This window comes from Oncorhynchus kisutch, linkage group LG6, assembly GCF_002021735.2.
Source record: "Oncorhynchus kisutch isolate 150728-3 linkage group LG6, Okis_V2, whole genome shotgun sequence".
Taxonomy (NCBI): domain Eukaryota; kingdom Metazoa; phylum Chordata; class Actinopteri; order Salmoniformes; family Salmonidae; genus Oncorhynchus; species Oncorhynchus kisutch.
Window position 1 is genome coordinate 32,921,088 of NC_034179.2, and position 22,003 is coordinate 32,943,090.

General features: G+C 41.7%; 1 protein-coding gene across 1 annotated transcript in view; it reads right to left on the reverse strand.

The window, feature by feature from the left end:
* Positions 1 to 21,380, reverse strand: part of LOC109892722 (UV radiation resistance-associated gene protein-like) — a 142,685-nt gene extending 121,305 nt beyond the window's left edge. Inside the window, exons 1-3 of the mRNA XM_020485461.2 lie at positions 20,925 to 21,380; positions 15,395 to 15,512; positions 11,906 to 11,940 (exon numbers count right to left, since the gene is read on the reverse strand). Coding sequence (XP_020341050.1) covers positions 11,906 to 11,940; positions 15,395 to 15,512; positions 20,925 to 21,026 — 255 coding nt within the window. The 5' untranslated portion in view covers positions 21,027 to 21,380. The remainder of the gene's footprint in view (positions 1 to 11,905; positions 11,941 to 15,394; positions 15,513 to 20,924) is intronic.
* Positions 21,381 to 22,003: the final 623 nt, after the last annotated feature.

A 22,003-nucleotide genomic window follows, 5' to 3' on the forward strand; every position in this document is an offset into this window, starting at 1 on the left:
GTAATAGAGAAGTTAAAGGTTAACTCCTCAAATTGCGCAGACACTAACAAAAACAGACACTAATAAAAATGGTAGTATCAATGAACATTGGTTCTGGAAAATGAATGCTCAGTTTGTTGCACGTGTTATTGCGCGACCATGTACCGCTAGCAGCATTTTAGCCAACTACTGTTACACTAGCCGTCTAGTCTGTTTTATAAATATGCAATAAGCATAAAACACAATTATATAAGGAATTGGCAACTCGTTCTCATTCTGAGAAACAAGGTAGGCCACTTGAATTCAACATTTTAACAAAGTAGACAGGCTAGCATGCTGTTCAAACAGTTGGAGACAGACAGAAAGGTGTGATCATAACAATTCAACTGTTCTACCAACCTTGTTAGCTAGCAAATAAATCCATGTTGGCTAAACATTCAATTTAAGAGATTAGCTGGCTACTCACTAGCACATGGGCTTGTGCTTCAGAGATTGGTCTCCTGAACAGTGTTAGCAAGTCTCATAAATAATGCCTGCTACAAGAAGGTAGACATTATTAGTGAATGTGCATTATGCATGGTTCTCATTAAATGTGTAACAAAAAGGGCATTTTCATAGACAGACTTGAAATCCAGATCAGTGATTATTGCAAAAAAGCAGGTTATACAATTTTGATAAAACAATGACATTATTTGTGGGTCTTATGGTTGTGGAAGGCTTATATTTAGCCTAGGTATAATTTCACAAGGCCTGAATTCTTTAGATTATTGTTGACTGTTAGAAATGCAGTGTATTTGACTTTTAATTGTACACCAAAGCTTATTTAAAGAAAACATAGGTAAAACTTTACTTGACACCATAACCATGTAATAACAGCTGACAACCTGTCATAATATAGTGATAATGCACGAAAAGCTGGTGTTTGAAGGATATATTGGCATGGGTGTTGTTGGTCGAGTGCCAATATATCCTCCAAAACACCGGCTTCGGGGGCTTTATCACGTTTATACAACCGGTTACCAACATATTCAACTAATGAAAAATCTAAATTAGTTGATGAATTTATTCAAACTATTTCATCCTTCCACAATATATAGTCCCAAAACAAATCTAGGGTTGCTAGCCAAGGGGTCTGGTCGTTTCGGTTGCGAGAGACGCGACTCAGTCATTCAGTTCTGTATCTATGGACGCAACCCAGTCATTCGTTCTAAATGTTCCATTGCCATATTGGCTGACATTCTTATCCCTTTGCTTGCTAGCTAGCCAGCCAACTACGAATAACTTAGTCACGTGAAACAGTACTGAAAGAATAACAACAGTACCTGCAATTGTTTAAACTGTTTTCTAGTGCCATTTATTTGGCTACATCCATAACAATGAACTGTCGTTAATGAGGCACGATTTCGCCTGGCATAGAAAATGTCGCCTGGCATAGAAAATGTGCTCCCTCGTCAGGACACTTTTGTTCACAGGAGCTAGCCAACAACACAGCTAACACAATCACTGCAAACTAGCTACACTTCGTTTCGTTTGACCTTTTTTTTTTTTGTATTTTTTTATGTACATTTGTACATAAATACATTTATACATTTCTTTGTATATATTCATTAAAATGCCAGCTGATTCGTGTGTTCGACTGATTGATTAACGCTGCCTGCCACTCTCTCTCGTCCCGACTCCTATACGTTCCTTACTATAGGACAGTTGGAGATCGAATTTGAATATTGAAGTAATGTTGCAAAATGTCGAAGATACAGACATTAAGATGTATACAAATCTCCACTGTTGAAAACTCAATGTTAGTCTAAAAGAAAATGTGAGATAAATGTCTTGATGTGTTTTATAGTGGAGATTTATAACTTTATAACTTCCCTGCCTGGGCTGATGAGACAGTGGAATTTAACGTCGATAGATTTAGCCGGTGGTAACTTGTGGAATAGACAACCGCTGGAATGCGCTTTTATATTTTATTTTGAACCATTATTTAACAAGGCAAGTCAGTTAAGAACAAATTCTTATTCGCAATGACGGTCTACACCGGCCAAATCCAGACGACGCTGTGCCAACTGTGCGCTACCCTATGGGACTCCCAATCATGGCCGGTTGTGATACTGCCTGCAATCGAACCAGTGTGTCTGTAGTGATGCCTCAAGCACTGAGATGCAGTGCCACTCGTTGAAACCAAATTCAGGATTAAACCCACCCGTTGTATAATAATGGTCATAACACTGTCATGACATATATTTAGACCTGTTATGACATATTGCGCTATTCTATGGCTGGTTATTATGACACCTAAATAAAATTGTCAAAACACACAAAACCTACCACTCAAGGCAAACCATTCCATTACACCATGGTCTACTTGTCAACAGTATGTTTGTTATATAACATTTTCTGAAATTGACCATATGAAATTATTATTGAGCACACATTGATGTGAGACATGCACCTACTCCAGTGCTCTGTTGCTGATGACTGGGATGAATGCAGGAGCAGATTTCAGGAGAAGGACAATGCACCCTCTTTTTGACTGACATAAAGGGCATGTATGTGATCGGCCTATCTGGTTTATATAATTATGATGGTCATAATGCTTCTTGACAGTGTCATAAAGTGTATTTTCTAAGTCCAAGTAAAGTGACACAGGAGGGTCATAATGCTTCATGACAGTGTCTTAAAGTGTATTTTATACCAAAAAAAAATATGACTAAAGAATTCGTTACAACAATAGGATTTAACTCTCAAATTGTATTATTTATTCAAATTAGTTTTTTCCCTGCCAAGAAGTTTCCTTTCGTTTGAAAGTTTGTTTCTGCAGCAAGGTCTTTACCACCACCCCTGGATGCAGCAAATGCATTACTTTCTCTGAAAAATAAAGAATAAATCAGAATAGAGTATGCTACAATTCAGTGACAGAACTAAAGAAAGCTGAAAACGAATTATACCAAATATATTATAGCAAAAACTTTCACACATTCTCAAATACATTACAATCACGGTCTCCATGTTTTCATAACATTGCTAACTAGCTCTCAACTATTCATGTAGCTAGCTAGTTAGCTACCATCTAGTTAGGGTAGCTAACGTTAGCTAAACAAACACTATCACTGAATATGGTGGTGGTGTGCAAAAATACAGTAAATAAACCCATGCATCGTTGAGGTAACAGTTCATATGATTCACTCTATATACAATGCTAATTGTACTAACGAATTATAGAAGATGCCTGTTTATTAACTGTAACAAAAAACCATGGACAGCTAACACTGAGATAGCTAAAGTTAAAGGTTAGCATGCAACAGTTTTTTTCATAAAAAGTCACCTAAAATACATATTATTAGCATGGTTCATATGTACTCAAGTAAATACACTTAATACTTGACATCGTTTGTAAAAAATAATAATAATTTTAAAAGTATGAGCCAAAACGTTTATAATGACAATGTATTTAATCTGAGACATTTCATTGACTTGGCTAGCTACATAACATTACAAATTAAGCTAGTTTAGCCTGGCTATGATCAAATGGAGGGGAACATATTTAGTTTTTCACTCAGTCAAAAATTGGAACTACAGTCGTGGCCAAAAGTTGAGAATGACATAAATATAAATTTTCACAAAGTCTGCTGCCTTATATTGTATGATGGCAATTTGCATATACTACAGAATGTTATGAAGAGTGATCAGATTAATTGCAATTAAGTCCCTCTTTGCAATTAATTGCAAAGTCCCTCTTTGCCATGCAAATGAACTGAATCCCCAAAAAACATTTACACTGTATTTCAGCCCTGCCACAAAAGGACCAGCTGACATCATGCCAGTGATTCTCTCGTTAACACAGGTGTGAGTGTTGACGACGACAAGGCTGGAAATCACTCTGTCATGCTGATTGAGTTCGAATAACAGACTGGAAGCTTCAAAAGGAGGGTGGTGCTTGGAATCATTGTTCTTCCTCTGTCAACCATGGTTACCTACAAGGAAACACATGCAGTCATCATTGCTTTGCACAAAAAGGGATTCACAGGCAAGGATATTGCTGCCAGTAAGATTGCACCTAAATCAACCATTTATCAGATCATCAAGAACTTCAAGGAGAGTGGTTCAATTGTTGTGAAGAAGGCTTCAGGGCGCCCAAGAAATTCCAGCAAGCGCCATGACCGTCTTCTAAAGTTGATTCAGCTGCAGGTTGGGGCACCACCAGTGCAGAACTTGCTCAGGAATGGCAGCAGGCAGGTGTGAGTGCATCTGCACGCACAGTGAGGCGAAGACTTTTGGAGGATGGCCTGGTGTCAAGAAGGATGCAAAGAAGCCCCTTCACTCCAGGAAAAACATCAAGAACAGACTGATATTCTGCAAAAGGTACAGGGATTTGACTGCTGAGGATGGGGGTCAAGTAATTTTCTCTGATGAATCCCCTTTCCGATTGTTTGGGGCATCCGGAAAAAAGCTTGTCCAGAGAAGACAAGGTGAGAGCTACCATCAGTCATGTGTCATGCCAACAGTAAAGCATCCTGAGACCATTCATGTGTGGGGTTGCTTCTCAGTCAAGGGAGTGGGCTCACTCACAATTTTGCCTAAGAACACAGCCATGAATTTAAAAAAATGGTACAAACACATCCTCCGAGAGCAACTTCTCCCAACTATCCAGGAACAGTTTGGTGACGAACAATGCCTTTTCCAGCATGATGGAGCACCTTGCCATAAGGCAAAAGTGATAACTAAGTGGCTCGGGGAACAAAACATTGATATTTTTGGTCCATGGCCAGGAAACTCACGAGACTAATTCCATTGAGAACTTGTAGTCAATCCTCAAGAGGCGGGTGGACAAACAAATTCAAACCAACTCCAAGCATTGATTATGCAAGAATGGGCTGCCATCAGTCAGGATGTGGCCCAGAAGTTAATTGACAGCATGCCAGGGGGGATTGCAGATGTCTTGAAAAAGTATGGTCAACACTGCAAATATTGACTCTTTGCATCAACTTCATGTAATTGTCAATAAAAGCCTTTGACACTTATGAAATGCTTGTAATTATACTTCAGTGGAATACTGAAGTAACATCTGACAAAAAATATCTAAAGACACTGAAGCAGCAAACTTTGTGGAAATTTATATTTGTGTCATTCTCAACTTTTGGCCACGACTGTACACATCAAAATGTAGATAAACATGTTATCTTTTCTGAAACAAAACCATACTTATAAATGTTACAAACATGAAAACAGAATGAATAAGGAGACATGGACAATTGACATTTTTTCACTGGGCTTCTTTTCCTGTTTCTTTTCTTCCAACGTATGAGGTGTGCGCCTGCAGCTAACTGTTCAAATGTCTCCCCCTAGTGGTAGCACTAAGTATACATTTATATTAAAGCAAACCAATGGAGGACAATTATAATGTTGTGAACAAACTTTGATTATAAAATATGGGCATTTATAGACCATCACAGGAAATGTTTTGTTGTTGTAAGGCTAATAAGGGTGTTTAGTCCTACTCCTGCATTCATCCAAGTCATCAGCGACAGAGCTATGCATGTATGACATCAATGTGTGTACAATTGCAATGGTAATAAAAACTTACAAATTTAGGAAATGTTACATCATTTACAAGTAGAATGGAATGGTTTGCCTTGTGTGGTAGGATTTGTGGGCTTTGGCACTCTTATATAGATGTCATAACCACCCATAAATAACTATCATGGTAGGGTTTGTGGATTTTGGCCCACTTATGTAGATGTCATAACCAGCCATAAAAAAAACGCAATATAGAGTACGCCACAATAGGTCTAAATATTCAGCATGACAGTGTTATGACCATATTATGATAGGTTATGACATTGATATATATATTATGAATTGATATATATATTATGAATCGCCCATAAGTAAAAACATATAATAATAATCATTTTTTAAAATATATAAAATTACATGATTTTTAGGCCAAATCCAACCCAGCCCTACTCCAACGCAGCAGCCAAATCTGTCTGCAACATTGATGTCACTGTAAAGACATCACATGTCACATTTTGCCTGCTGTGAAAGACCCTGGACTCCTATATTCATCTAGCAGCGGTGCCCCGACCCGCTAAATCATTGCTGCCATTCCAATTTTTTTATTTTTTTATTTAACCTTTATTTAACCAGGTAGGCTAGTTGAGAACAAGTTCTCATTTGCAACTGCGACCTGGCCAAGATAAAGCATAGCAGTGTGAGCAGACAACAAAGAGTTACACATGGAGTAAACAATTAACAAGTCAATAACACAGTAGAAACCAAAGGGGGAGTCTATATACAATGTGTGCAAAAGGCATGAGGAGGTAGGCAAATAATTACAATTTTGCAGATTAACACTGGAGTGATGAATGATCAGATGGTCATGTACAGGTAGAGATATTGGTGTGCAAAAGAGCAGAAAAGTAAATAAATAAAAACAGTATGGGGATGAGGTAGGTGAGAAAGGGTGGGCTATTTACCAATAGACTATGTACAGCTGCAGCGATCGGTTAGCTGCTCAGATAGCTGATGTTTGAAGTTGGTGAGGGAGATAAAAGTCTCCAACTTCAGCGATTTTTGCAATTCGTTCCAGTCACAGGCAGCAGAGTACTGGAACGAAAGGCGGCCAAATGAGGTGTTGGCTTTAGGGATGATCAGTGAGATACACCTGCTGGAGCGCGTGCTACGGATGGGTGTTGCCATCGTGACCAGTGAGCTGAGATAAGGCGGAGCTTTACCTAGCATGGACTTGTAGATGACCTGGAGCCAGTGGGTCTGGCGACGAATATGTAGCGAGGGCCAGCCGACTAGAGCATACAAGTCGCAGTGGTGGGTGGTATAAGGTGCTTTAGTGACGAAACGGATGGCACTGTGATAGACTGCATCCAGTTTGCTGAGTAGAGTGTTGGAAGCCATTTTGTAGATGACATCGCCGAAGTCGAGGATCGGTAGGATAGTCAGTTTTACTAGGGTAAGCTTGGCGGCGTGAGTGAAGGAGGCTTTGTTGCGGAATAGAAAGCCGACTCTTGATTTGATTTTCGATTGGAGATGTTTGATATGAGTCTGGAAGGAGAGTTTGCAGTCTAGCCAGACACCTAGGTACTTATAGACGTCCACATATTCTAGGTCGGAACCATCCAGGGTGGTGATGCTAGTCGGGCATGCGGGTGCAGGCAGCGACCGGTTGAAAAGCATGCATTTGGTTTTACTAGCGTTTAAGAGCAGTTGGAGGCCACGGAAGGAGTGTTGTATGGCATTGAAGCTTGTTTGGAGGTTAGATTGCACAGTGTCCAAAGACGGGCCGAAGGTATATAGAATGGTGTCGTCTGCGTAGAGGTGGATCAGGGAATCGCCCGCAGCAAGAGCAACATCATTGATATACACAGAGAAAAGAGTCGGCCCGAGAATTGAACCCTGTGGCACCCCCATAGAGACTGCCAGAGGACCAGACAGCATGCCCTCCGATTTGACGCACTGAACTCTGTCTGCAAAGTAATTGGTGAACCAGGCAAGGCAGTCATCCGAAAAACCGAGGCTCCTGAGTCTGCCGATAAGAATATGGTGATTGACAGAGTCGAAAGCCTTGGCAAGGTCGATGAAGACGGCTGCACAGTACTGTCTTTTATCGATGGCGGTTATGATATCGTTGAGTACCTTGAGTGTGGCTGAGGTGCACCCATGACCGGCTCGGAAACCAGATTGCACAGCGGAGAAGGTGCGGTGGGATTCGAGATGGTCAGTGACCTGTTTGTTGACTTGGCTTTCGAAGACCTTAGATAGGCAGGGCAGGATGGATATAGGTCTGTAACAGTTTGGGTCCAGGGTGTCTCCCCCTTTGAAGAGGGGGATGACTGCGGCAGCTTGAGATTGAGGGCATCTAGCTTAGATTGTAGGACTGGCGAGGTGTTAAGCATATCCCAGTTTAGGTCACCTAACAGAACAAACTCTGAAGCTAGATGGGGGGCGATCAATTCACAAATGGTGTCCAGGGCACAGCTGGGAGCTGAGGGGGGTCGGTAGCAGGCGGCAACCGTGAGAGACTTATTTCTGGAGAGAGTAATTTTCAAAATTAGTAGTTCGAACTGTTTGGGTATGACATTACTTTGCAGGCTAACTCCGCCCCCTTTGGCAGTTCTATCTTGACGGAAGATGTTATAGTTGGGTATGGAAATCTCTGAATTTTTGGTGGCCTTCCTGAGCCAGGATTCAGACACAGCAAGGACATCAGGGTTAGCAGAGTGTGCTAAAGCAGTGAGTAAAACAAACTTAGGGAGGAGGCTTCTGATGTTGACATGCGTGAAACCAAGGCTTTTTCGATCACAGAAGTCAACAAATGAGGGTGCCTGGGGACATGCAGGGCCTGGGTTTACCTCCACATCACCCGCGGAACAGAGAAGGAGTAGTATGAGGGTGCGGCTAAAGGCTATCAAAACTGGTCGCCTAGAGCGTTGGGGACAGAGAATAAGAGGAGCAGGTTTCTGGGCATGGTAGAATATATTCAGGGCATAATGCGCAGACAGGGGTATGGTGGGGTGCGGGTACAGCGGAGGTAAGCCCAGGCACTGGGTGATGATGAGGGAGGTTGTATCTCTGGACATGCTGGTAGTAATGGGTGAGGTCACCGCATGTGTGGGAGGTGGGACAAAGGAGTTATCAGGGGCGTGAAGAGTGGAACTAGGGGCTCCATTGTGAACTAAAACAATGATAACTAACCTGAACAACAGTATACAAGGCATATTGACATTTGAGAGAGACATACAGCGAGGCATACAGTAATCACAGGTGTTGAATTGGGAAAGCTAGCTAAAACAGTAGGTGAGACAACAGCTAATCAGCTAGCACAACAACAGCAGGTAAAATGGCATAGACTAGGCAACGGGGCCAACAGATAGAACAAACAAGCAGAAAGGAGTACCGTGATTAATGGACAGTCCAGCGTGCATCAGCTATGTAGCCAAGAGATCAGTGTCCAGGGGGCAGCGGTGGATGGGGCAGGGAAGCTGGCCTGGCGAGTGTTATCCAGGTAAAAAAAAAACTAACAATGACTAAATAGCTTGTAGCTAGTTAGCTGGTTAGCTTCTGGAGGTTCTTGAGTGTGTTCTAAAAATAAATAAAAAATAATAGCGATTCCATATCACATTGGGTGAGGCAGGTTTCCGGAAGGTATAAACAAATTAAAAGTCAAAAGAGATAGAAAGTAAATATGGGTCCGGTGAGCGTTTGAGACGCGGCGATTCAGGCGGTTAGCAGGCCTGTGCTAACAAGCTAACAGTTTGTAGGCCCGGGCTAGACAAGGTAGCAGTTAGCGGGCCGGAGCTGGACAAGCTAGCAGTTAGCAGGCCGAATTAGCAAGCAGGGAGATAGCGAGGGCTAGAGAGTTAGCCTTTGGGGGACGTCGCGATGGGGTGAGTCTGTTTATTCCTCTTCATGCGATGACATCGGTAGACCGGTCGTGGGCCCGGGTATTGTAGCTCAGGAGTATGCTACGGTGGTAGCACAGGTGCTACGGCCGGGCTAGCTTCAAGCTAAGTGGGTGGAAACGCTAGCCAGGAGTAATCCGAGGTTGCGGTTTAGCTAGATAGCTAGTTGCTGAAAAATCCAGCTGAAAGATGTTCCGTTTACGGTGGGAATCCGGGGATGAAAAATAAATAGGTCCGTTGTGCTCTGGTTAAAGTCGCGTTGTACGAACAGGCGAGAGCTTTCCGAACTACAGGTTAGCTGATGACCGGTTAGCTGGAGACCGCTAGCATACCCGCTGGTTAGCTGGCTAGCTTCAGTTGAGGGGTCCCGAAGTAAATATAAATACTTTAGGAAAAATAGCTACATTGGGTGAGTCGGGTTGCAGGAGAGTATTTGGAAGCTTAGGGTTTAGCAAAATGTTTTCAAAGAGATATGTGGAGAAAATATGTAAAAAACGAAAAATAAACGATATATACAGGGACACGACAGGACGACCTACTGCTACGCCATCTTGGGAACTAGTTAAAATGTAATATGATCACGATCGATCGATAGATATATATATACACACACACTTTCTACTTACCAAGAGTCAGATTAACTCATGGATGCCATTTTTATGTCTCTGTGTGCAGCTTGAAGATAATTGCTAACTAGCGTTAGCGCAATTGCTAACTTTTCCCATAGACTTCCAGTCATTGGCTAACACTAGTTAGCAATGACTTGCAAAACTACCTTCAATGTCCTTCAAACTGCACAGACATAAAAATGGTACCCATTAGTTAATCTGACTCTGGGAAAGTAGAAAAAAAGGCTTGGATTGCCAAATCTCGCACCATCCCTATAAGATCTGAGTGACAAGTTATATATTTGTAGCAAACAGAGTAAGCAGTGGCGCAAACTGCCACCTTTTGATCCTCACCCTACAGTGGGGGTGGGCAGAAAGGAGCAGGATCCTTTGACAGACTAGAGAAGACAACGGGGAAACAGACAAAAACACTATAGAACAAACAAAGGTCATGGAGGAATGTTGACATTTTCAATACAAAAGCAGATTTTAGATCTCTGCCAGACACAATCCTGAGCTTAATCTGCAGTACATTTTTTCAGACTAGGGCCCTGGAAAGTAAGGGAAAGGTAGGCTTGGAAAAGAGCTTAGGCCAGCTCATGATTCTACAATTGGCATGTTGGTAATGGTCTGCTGCTCTACTTGGCGGCATTCATCACAGACTCCATGGAGAGAAGGGAGCGCGTAGCAGCTGCTATTCCACGGAGGGTGTAGGACCAAATCTAACGGTCAGTGAGGACAATCGGTTCTCTGCAAACGAGGAAAATAAAAATATGGAAACTTCCGACTGAATCCAAAGACGTTGTGTTAATAGAGCCATTGCTGAGAAGGCAAGATCTGATTTTGCTGAATGGCGTCTTGCAGAACACAATGGCAGACATGCTATGAACACGTTTAGAGAGAGAGAGAGAAATAGTACAATGGACGCTTGTGCATATTTTATCCATACAGTATGTAAGCCTGTTTGTTTCCTCTTGTCTCATACAGTGTGTTGCTACAAGGCTGCTTTCCACCTTCCTGTCTGTTGTTTATATGACTGGGGTACAACATGAAGAAAGATTAGCGCATGCCAAGAACAGAGACGTTGACTGTTTTCTGTTGTTCTTGGCCTTATTGCACATACGCAACTGTCAATAAGAGACCATACAGTACAGTAAACCCCTGTGCATTGCCCTCTGTGAAGCTATGGAGACGAGATGGGAGCTTGCTGACACTGTGTGTATCAGTGATGATTCCCATTTAAAGCAGTCAGATTCAGGGTCACAACATCATCCTGGTGTGGCCAACCTGTGCAATGTTGATACATCCAAGTCTGAATTCAACCGAACCAAACAAGTGCTTTTTTTGGTCGAGTTACTTTAGGTAATATTAGGTGTTCTTTCAGCAACTGTTTTGACAGATGAGAGGAAGTGAAAGGTAGGCTACTTGACTTGATTGTGTTAGAAACAAACACCAAGGCGGCTGACCTGAGTCCATGTACTGGCTGGCAGACACCACTCCTCCGCAATGGGGAAATGGAGGAAGCATGCCCTCTTTCCACACAGCAGCACTGGAGAAAGTGCCCACTGTTCACTTTCACATGTACACACACACACAAACACGTTGTGGGCGTGGCGGAGTGTGTAAACCTGGACAGGGGTAGTGATAAACCTTTTGGCTGGCCGTGCTGTCACTTGTTTCTACTCGTGTCCTCTGAATGGAACTAAGTATATAACCGGTAGTGTGCTTCCACAGACATAAGCAGACAAATCATACAACAAAATCCACACAAAATGGATTGCTATGACATTCCATAGCTGGTGCTATGTCATTTTGTGTGTGGCCAGGCAGCCTTCTTTGGCAAATTAATGTAGAATCTGTCCAACACATGTTTGTTCTTTTGAAAAGAAAGACACTCACCAATGAATCTCGGATGACTTCACTCTTGTAAAAGTCTGCAAGGGAAGGCAAAAAAACAGGTTAAATTCATTTGAAAGCTTTCTCAAACAGACATTGAGCCTTAGCAATCTCACGAGGATAAAGACCTCCTCCATTCCTGTCATTATTGAAAGAGATCTCACATGTCAAAATAGGGCTACTTAATGTTAGATCCCTTACTTCAAAAGGCAATTATAGTCAATGAACTAATCACTGATCATAATCTTGATGTGATTGGCCTGACTGAAACATGGCTTAAGCCTGATGAATTTACTGTGTTAAATGAGGCCTCACCTCCTGGCTACACTAGGGGCCATATCTCCCGTGCATCCCGCAAAGGCGGAGGTGTTGCTAACATTTACGATAGCAAATTTCAATTTATTTTTTAAAAATGACGTTTGTCTTTTGAGCTTCTAGTCATGAAATCTATGCAGCCTACTCAATCACTTTTTATAGCTACTGTTTACAGGCCTCCTGGGCCATATACAGCATTCCTCATTGAGTTCCCTGAATTCCTATCGGACCTTGTAGTCATAGCAGATAATATTCAAATTTTTGGTGACTTTAATATTGACATGGAAAAGTCCACAGACCCACTCCAAAAGGCTTTCGGAGCCATCATCGACTCAGTGGGTTTTGTCCAACATGTCTCTGGACCTACTCACTGTCACAGTCATACTCTGGACCTAGTTTTGTCCCGTGGAATAAATGTTGTGGAGCTTAATGTTTTTCCTCATAATCCTGGACTACCATTTTATTAAGTTTGCAATTGCAACAAATAATCTGCTCAGACCCCAACCAAGAACCATCAAAAGTCGTGCTATAAATTCACAGACAACACAAAGATTCCTTGATGCCCTTCCAGATTCCCTCTGCCTACCCAAGGACAAAAATCAGTTAACCACCTAACTGAACTCAATTTAACCTTGCGCAATACCCTAAATGCAGTTGCACCCCTAAAAACATTTCTCATAAGAAACTAGCTCCCTGGTATACAGAAAAAACCCAAGCTCTGAGGAAAGCTTCCAGAAAATTGGAACGGAAATGGCGCCACACCAAACTGGAAGTCTTCCGACTAGCTTGGAAAGACAGTACCGTGCAGTATCGAAGAGCCCTTACTGCTGCTCGGTCATCCTATTTTACGAACTTAATTGAGGAAAATAAGAACAATCCTACATTTATTTTTGATGATGTCGCAAAGCTAACTAAAAAGCAGCATTCCCCAAGTGAGGGTGGCTTTCACTTCAGCAGTAATAAATTCATGAACTTCTTTGAGGAAAATAATGATTATTAGAAAGCAAATCCTCTTTAAATCTGAGTATTCCTTCAAAGCTCAGTTGTCCTGAGTCTGCACAACTCTGCCAGGACCTAGGATCAAGAGAGACGCTCAAGTGTTTTAGTACTAGATCTCTTGACACAATGATGAAAATAATCATGGCCTCTAAACCTTCAAGCTGCATACTGGACCCTATTCCAACTAAACTACTGAAAGAGCTGCTTCCTGTGCATGGCCCTCCTATGTTGAACATAATAAACGGCTCTCTATCCAACGGATGTGTACCAAACTCACTAAAAGTGGCAGTAATAAAGCCTCTCTTGAAAAAGCCAAACCTTGACCCAGAAAATAATAAAAACTATCGGCCTATATCGAATCTTCCATTCCTCTCAAAAAAAATTTAAAAGGCTGTTGCGCAGCAACTCACTGCCTTCCTGAAGACAAACAATGTATACGAAATGCTTCAGTCTGGTTTTAGACCCCATCATAACACTGAGACTGCACTTGTAATCAAACAGCTGGAGGAAGGGCTTTCTCCTATAGAGCTCCATTTTTATGGAACGGTCTGCCTACCCATGTGAGAGACGCAGACTCGGTCTCAACCTTTAAGTCTTTACTGAAGACTCATCTCTTCAGTGGGTCATATGATTGAGTGTAGTCTGGCCCAGGAGTGTGAAGCTGAACGCAAAGGCTCCGGAGCAACAAACCGCCCTTGCTGCCTCTGCCTGGCCGGTTCCCCTCTTTCCAGTGGGATTCTCTGCCTCTAAAACCTATTACAGGGGCTGAGTCACTGGCTTACTGGTGCTCTTTCATGCCGTCCCTAGGAGGGGTGCTTCACTTGAGTGGGTTGAGTCACTGATGTGATCTTCCTGTCTGGGTTGGCGCCCCCCCCCCCCCCCCCCTGGGTTGTGCCGTGGCGGAGATCTTTGTGGGCTATACTCGGCCTTGTCTCAGGCTGGTAAGTTGGTGGTTGAAGATATCCCTCTAGTGGTGTGGGGGCTGTGCTTTGGCAAAGTGGGTGGGGTTACATCCTTCCTGTTTGGCCCTGTCCGGGGGTATCATCGGATGGGGCCACAGTGTCTCCTGACTCCTCCTGTCTCAGCCTCCAATATTTATGCTGCAGTAGTTTATGTGTCGGGGGGGCTAGGGTCAGTTTGTTATATCTGGAGTACTTCTCCTGTCTTATCCGGTGTCCTGTGTGAATTTAGGTATGCTCTCTCTAATTCTCTTTTTCTTTCTCGGAGGACCTGAGCCCTAGGACCATGCCTCAGGACTACCTGGCATGATGACTCCTTGCTGTCCCCAGTCCACCTGGCCGTGCTGCTGCTCCAGTTTCAACTGTTCTGCCTGCGGCTATGGAATCCTAACCTGTTCACCGGACGTGCTACCTGTCCCAGACCTATTATTTGACCATGCTGGTCATTTATGAACATTTGAACATCTTGGCCATGTTCTGTTATAATCTCCACCCGGCACAGCCAGAAGAGGACTTCCTAGGTTTTGGCCTTTCTAGGGGGTTTTCCTAGCCAACATGCTTCCACACCTGCATTGCTTGCTGATTGGGGTTTTAGGCTGGGTTTCTGTACAGCACTTTGAGATATCAGCTGATGTACGAAGGGCTATATAAATAAATTTGATTTGATTGAATAAACACACACACACACACAAAAGCTTAAACAACACTTGTGAAGGTACAACACCTGTCAGGATTACCTGACAACAGCAAGCCAAGGCCCTGAAGTCTTGGCTCGATCTGGGCCATTTTTGTATATTAACTTAAAATGAAATGATTTGCCCTTAAACCAAAAGTGAAAGGCCTCATTTACTGGAGCATCAGCGTCCCCTAACAAACCAAGCCCTTGTGCATTTAACTACACTTTGTAATGGGACTCTGTCATTTCTTCCACTTGTGAGAGTAGCCTAATGCAGTGGACAGTAGTGCTGAACATTTAGTCCTAAGTGGGCTCTGGCACTAAGGGCTGAATCGTAATTAAGATGTCTGCATCTTTCCATGACTTTTGCGTAAATCCTGCATTGTTGTCAAGTTATGTGCACAGATCTCAAGTTAGGATTCAGGCCTAAAGACATGTTTGTAGTGTGGAGTGACTGGGCTCAGTAGTGTGAAAGGGGTATTGGTGCAGTGGCCGGGAACACTGTCATACAGAGACAGCTGAAAGAGGGTGTACTGTACTGACCTCTGGATATCCAGTCCTCTAAGCAGAGATGAAGGGTAAAATATGTGTCCAACAGTGGAGAGCCATTCTTGTTGACAATGTTGCGGGCTGCGATGCTTCTGAGATGACGTAACCGCCTCTGTTAGGGAGAGAAAGGCAGATGGTGAGATAGTCAGGAAAAAGAGACAAGAAATAGAAGCAGGAGCAGGAGCAGAGACAGGAGACAGCATTTAGCCAAATGAACTGCCCACAACCAGAGGTAGCCTAAGTCTAAATTACGTACGATGCAGCTTGTACTTCTCTGGGTCAGCTTCAATGCCTTTTACAATTGTATTATCGATTTCAAGAGTTTCATCCTGTTACACAATCCAAATCGATGCAGATCGACTTACAAGACTGTTACCCAATGAGCTAGTCTCATTCACACAGGAGTAAAAAATGCAGTCAACCAGAAGTCACAATTTCAGATAGCAAAGTCATTAGGCTCAAGTACATCCTCATGTTAAAAATAAAAACTGCCCTTTTTGAATATAGTAGCTCGGTTGGAGAGAACTTGGCGTATCTGGTAGGGCCGGGATGATACCAGTAACGCAATATTTTTTTCACGGCAAAAATGAACAAAACGAAGCAGACAAAAACTCTTTGGTCCTTTAAAAACATGCTGAATTTGTAACATATTGTGTGCTATAGCTTGAGAAAAAAAACTATTGACATTAGGGTAGTTTTCCTAAAGAAGTTAAAGCCGCTTGGTGCTTTGTTTCCTTGCCACGACACTAACGAGTATTACGATACTGTTATCGTTCAGACCCTAGTATCTGGTTAGTCACACGTCATCTACTATCAACATTTGTCCAAAAATAATACAATTAGCAGACAAGCGTTTCATTTGAAAGCAGAGTTCATTCATGTGTTGACTTCACTGTGTTTCCCTCACAAAAGCTCTGCATACAGGAGCGTCACAGTTTCATCAATTAAAGTCCAAGCCAGCATGCCAATGACACACAAAAAGCATTTGTACAGTACGTCTCAGAGTAGAAAACCCATGATTCCGCAGCTCAATAAAATGTGTTCCACACCCCTGACAGAACATAACCATGGTTGGACATCAGTCAGAAGTCCACCTTTCAAAAAAATAAAATAAAAAGAGAAGTAGCCTAAAATAAAAAGGAACCTGCTTGAAGAGAAAGGATCAGTTACAGCCAACCAAAAAAGAAAGAAAAAGCCTCATAATTGAGGGGGGGGGGGGGTGTAACTCAAGAGAATTGCAATGGGACATGAGACCCGTGAAAAGAGGGGCCATTGAATGAGGTCACCCCTCAGGGGCAGCAGTGTCAGAGCAGCAGTAGGACTATCTATGTCAACGGCAGGCCAAGGCCCTCACCTGATCTGCATTCTTCAAACTCCAGCAGCCCACACTGAGCTTCCACCAACACAGGCATTAGGGATAAATCTAAGTCATGGGATTCCCTATAAGAATAAGGTTGCTCGGAAACAAAAACCCAACTTGTTCAGCAACCCCCCATAGAAAAGGTCAGCTGACTTTTCTCCAGTCCAACTCATCCCAAACCATCTGAATTGGGTTGGGGTCAGGTGATTGTAGAGGCCAGGTCATCTGAAGCAGCACACCATCACTCTCCTTCTTGGTCAAATAGCCCATACACAGCCTGGAGGTGTGTTTTGGGTCATTGGGGGTGGCAGGTAGCCTAGTGGTTAAGAGCGTTGAACTAGTAACCGGAACAAGATCAAATCCCTGAGCTGACAAGGTAAAATAAATCTGTAGTTCTGCCCCTGAACAAGGAACACACTGTTGAAAATAAGAATTTATTCTTAACTGACTTGCCTAGTTAAATAAAAGGTAAAATAAAATACAAATTTTAAATTGTCCTGTTAAAAAACAAATGAAAGTCCCACCAGCTCTGTACCAGTACCACTGTTATTTTACTGCTGCATTTTAATTATTATTATTTTTTAAATCATTTTGTTACTCATCTATTTTTACTTATCACGCATTGTTGGTTAAGGGCTTGTAAGTAACCATTTCACTGTAAGGTCTACTGTACACCTGTTGTATTCGGCGCATGTGACAAATCAAATTTTATTTGACTAAGCGAAAACCAGATGGGATGGCATATCGCTGCAGAATATGATGGTAGCCATGCTGGTTAAGTGTGCCTTGAATTCTAAATAAATCACAGACAGTGTCACCAGCAAAGCACCCCCACACCATCACACCTCCTCCTCCATGCTTCACTGTTGGACTCACACAAGCGGAGCTCATTCGTTCACCTACTCGGCTTTTCACAAGGACGCAGTGGTTGAAACCAAAAATCTCAAATTTGGACTCATCAGACCAAAGGTCTTATTTCCATTGCTCGTGTTTCTTGGCCCAAGCAAGTCTCTTCCTTTTATTGGTGTCCTTTAGTGGTAGTTTTGTTGCAGCAATTCAACCATGAAGGCCCGATTCATGCGGTCTCCTCTGAACAGTTAATGTTGATATGTGTCTGTTACTTGAACTCCGAAGCATTTATTTGGGCTGCAATTTCTGAGGCTGGTAACTCTAATGAACTTATCCTGTGCAGCAGAGGTAACTTAGGGTCTTCCTCGGGAGAGCCAGTTTCATTACAGTGCTTGATGGTTTTTGCGACTGCACTTGAAGAAACATACAAAGTTCATAAAATGTTCTGATTTGACTGGCCTTCATGTCTTAAAGTAATGATGGACTGTCGTTTCGCTTTGCTTATTTTAGCTGTTCTTGCCATAATATGGACATGGTCTTTTACCAAATAGAGCTATCTTCTGTAAACCACCCATACATACCTTGTCACAACACAACTGATTGCTCAAAAACATTAAGGAAAGAAACTCCACAAATGAACTTTTAACAAGGCACACCTGTTCATTGAAATGCATTCCAGGTGACTACCTCATGAAGCTGGTTGAGAGAATGCCAAGAGTGTGCAAAGCTGTCATCAAGGCAGCTACTTTGAAGAACCTCAAAAATAAAATATTGAACACACAGCAGCCTCCCCTTATTTTCCACCATAATTTGCAAATAAATTCATTAAAAATCCTACAATGTGATTTTCTGGATTTTTTTTCTAATTTTGTCTGTCATAGTTGAAGTGTACCTATGATGAAAATTACAGACCTCTCTCATCTTTTTAAGTGGGAGAACTTGCACCATTGGTGGCTGACAATACTTTTTTGCCCCACTGTAATTATGTCTGTTGGGAAAAGTCACATTCCTCAAGTTGGTCAATGTGAAGTTTCCAGATTTGATCAAACATGTCCTTTTTTTTTGTTGCTTAAATTTCATACAACACAATCTAAAGAAATGTAACTACATAGTTCAGAACTCCAGTTCGTTATTGATGGTGAGTATGATGCTTTCCAATTGATAACTATAAAAATAAAAAAATCTGCAATTATACCTAGGTAAAAAAAAAATTACAACTCTGATATTGCTCATCAATATTTACATTTCCCAACAGACATCTATCGTGGCGATAGATAGAAATTCCTAAACACAATAATATAATATCACAGACATTATCCCAAAATGGTGTCAGTTTGTCACAGGACCACAGCATATGTAATAGGGTTCCTTTTCTCCAACATTTCTGGGTGCATAACATACATTCTGGCAGGAGTGTAGTAAATCCAACTGATTATCTTGAATTGCAATAATTTACGTCTAAGGTTGTAGGAGAAATTATGAACATTTTTACATATCTGTGACCAATAGTCTCATACATTTTCTTAGAGATCTGTTTCCCATTTTTCCTTTAGAAAAGTTCTGTGCTATTAGGTAGAAATTCAATCAAAGCTAGAAGCTTTAGATTCATCCAGATTCTATTGAAGCGATTGAATAAGATTTCTGAGTTATAAGAAATTAAAGAAATTGGTTTTGGACAACCCACATTTTTCTTGTAATTAATTGAATGACAGTAGAGTGCCATTATAATACATTTGCTAAAAATGAATGATGCCACTTTGGAACCAGGACTTAACAGTGTTGTTATTGTCCAGCTTCATAAGGTAAGTGTAAAACATTCAATTTGACTCTTAAAGGCTTTCCATTCCAAATAAATTTGGAGAGTAGGTCATTTATTCTTAAAGAAGTTGAATGTAATTGAAACTGGTAAAACTTGGAATAAATACATCAACCATGGTAATATATTAATTTTGATTATGTTGACCCTCCTAACATAGAAATAAGGAAAGTTGTCCATCTCTGAACATCAGATTGAATCTAATCTAGTAAAGAAGAGTAGTTGATCATATTGGCCTCCACCAAATTGCATGCTATCAATACAACCAGGTATATCATATGCTTCTTTGTCCTTTTCCACCTGAAATCTACTATCCAAGCTTGAAAAGTCATAACCAAAATAATGCTGGCTATTATTCTAATGAGCTTTACCCGCAAACAAGACCAAATTTGGTTGGTCCGGACCACATCTGTACCAACCATAGACCAAATCACAGTACAGCAGAGTACAATGTAGTAGAGTACAATATAGTAGAGTATAGTTCAGTACAGAACAATAGAGTACATTATACTGTACTGATCTATACTGTGCTGTACTGTCCAAACTTATGAAACAGAAGTCAAATTACTTTTCAACATCCATGGCTGTCCGTTGTCAGCCTGTGCACATTAGGTGAGAGGGCTGGTTAACAGTGATTCACTAACAAGGCCTACTTTCCGCAGTCACTTATGAATCTTGTGAAACTTTTAACAAGCCTGCAATGAGAAGAGATTCACAAGCCATATTCTCCTCATATTCTGAGTTAATGAGTCCTTGACACTGGGTGTTTCCCAGCACAGCTAGCTACCTCCCAACAATACTACTCAGTGTTCAGGCAGACCTGTGCTGTGACATCAGTCAAGTCATTCATAAAGACGGTTTCTTCCCAAAGTAGCATTGTAGGATGTTGTTTAAAAATATGATAATAAGCAGGAATTAATGTATATCTCAGCAGCCAGTAAAGGCAACTTCAATAATTCCAGATTTGAAAACATGCACCTTAAAGACTATATGCAATTTAGAAATGATTTGCACTGAGTACACATTCAACCCTTACACACACACACACACACACACACACACACACGTGTGTTTGGGGTCACTTAGAAATGATTGTTTTTGAAAAAAAAGCCCCGCCATAATAAGGCATTTGATTGGTTTGACGTGTTGCGAGGCATCACTGATTTGCACCGACTTCCAACCCCTCTTTAGCTGATTTCTGCCATTGAACTTCCCCAGGCTTCCAGCAGTGTTTGCGACAAGGCTAGGGCTAACTAAGCTGGCTAGCTAGTATATTCATCTCTGTTACTTGCAAACTAAATATCTAACAAAGATATCTAACATTTGCACATGTATCTAACTAGCTATTATAGACAACGTATAACTGTATCGCTACCCAAGAGAGCTGTAATAGGCCTGCTGTATTCATCTTGCAGTTTTGACATGTGACACACAGCATTATTACAGCATGAGAGTCAATCATAAAAACATTCCACCGAGCTGAGGGTCCATGTCCTTACCTGCTGAGATGTGAGTTCTACGTGCAAGCCTCGAGAAGATGAGGCTCCAGAGTTGACAGAGGAGGCGGGTACAGGGTGATCCCGACCGGTGATGGAGTTCATTCTCCTAACGGCACCAGAGGCGTTCGTACCAAACAACCCCGGATCATGTAAATCTAGATTCACCTTCTACGCCAGAAATGTATGTATCAGTGCAGTAATCCGCTTAATAAGAAAACAAAGCACTTTTGTAGCCGTCAGTTAGCTAGCTAGCTACGTGACATAAACAAAGTAGGACTTGCTCAGGAAGCTGTCATCCGTCTGTCAAAGAGCACTCTACGCGGGGTCGAGACAACGCGGATGTTTCCGGTTTTCAACCGAACTTCCGTTGCTACAGAAAAAACTAATATGGGGACTCCGCTCAGGTATCGTCACTAGTTAGCACAACCCCACCTATTCATACAATGTATATATATTTTTAAAATGTAACCTTTATTTAACTGTGCAAGTCAGTTAAGAACAAATTCTTATTTACAATAACGGCCTACCCCGGCCAAATCCTGACGACGCTGGGCAAATTATGCACCGCCCTATGGGACTCCCAATCACGGCAGGATGTGATACAGCCTGGATTCGAAACAGGGATTAGTGAGATGCAGTGCCTTAGGCTGCTGCACCACTCGGGAGTCCGATTTATCTTCTTACATTTTTAACCTAACCACACAGCCAATCGTATGCCTAAACTTAAATCAATAACAAAAAGTCACCTTTTGTTTTATTGTATTTTTACGATATAGACTATTTGCATCTTTATGACAAACGCCAGATTTGACCTTTCACAGCAGGTTAAGAGTATTAATGTAGCAGGTTAGTATAATTAGGTTAAAGTTAGGAAAAGGGTTAGGGTTAGCTCAAATTCCCCCAAAATAAAAATGTTACGTTCATTTGACAAAATCTGTATGTATACTCTTAAAATGTGATTTAAAACCGAATCTTAACTCTAACCGTATCCACACTGCTAACCGTGTGCCTAACCTTAAATTAGGACCAAAAGGCTATTTTGTTTTCATACATTTTTACAGCGTGGACAATTTTGACTT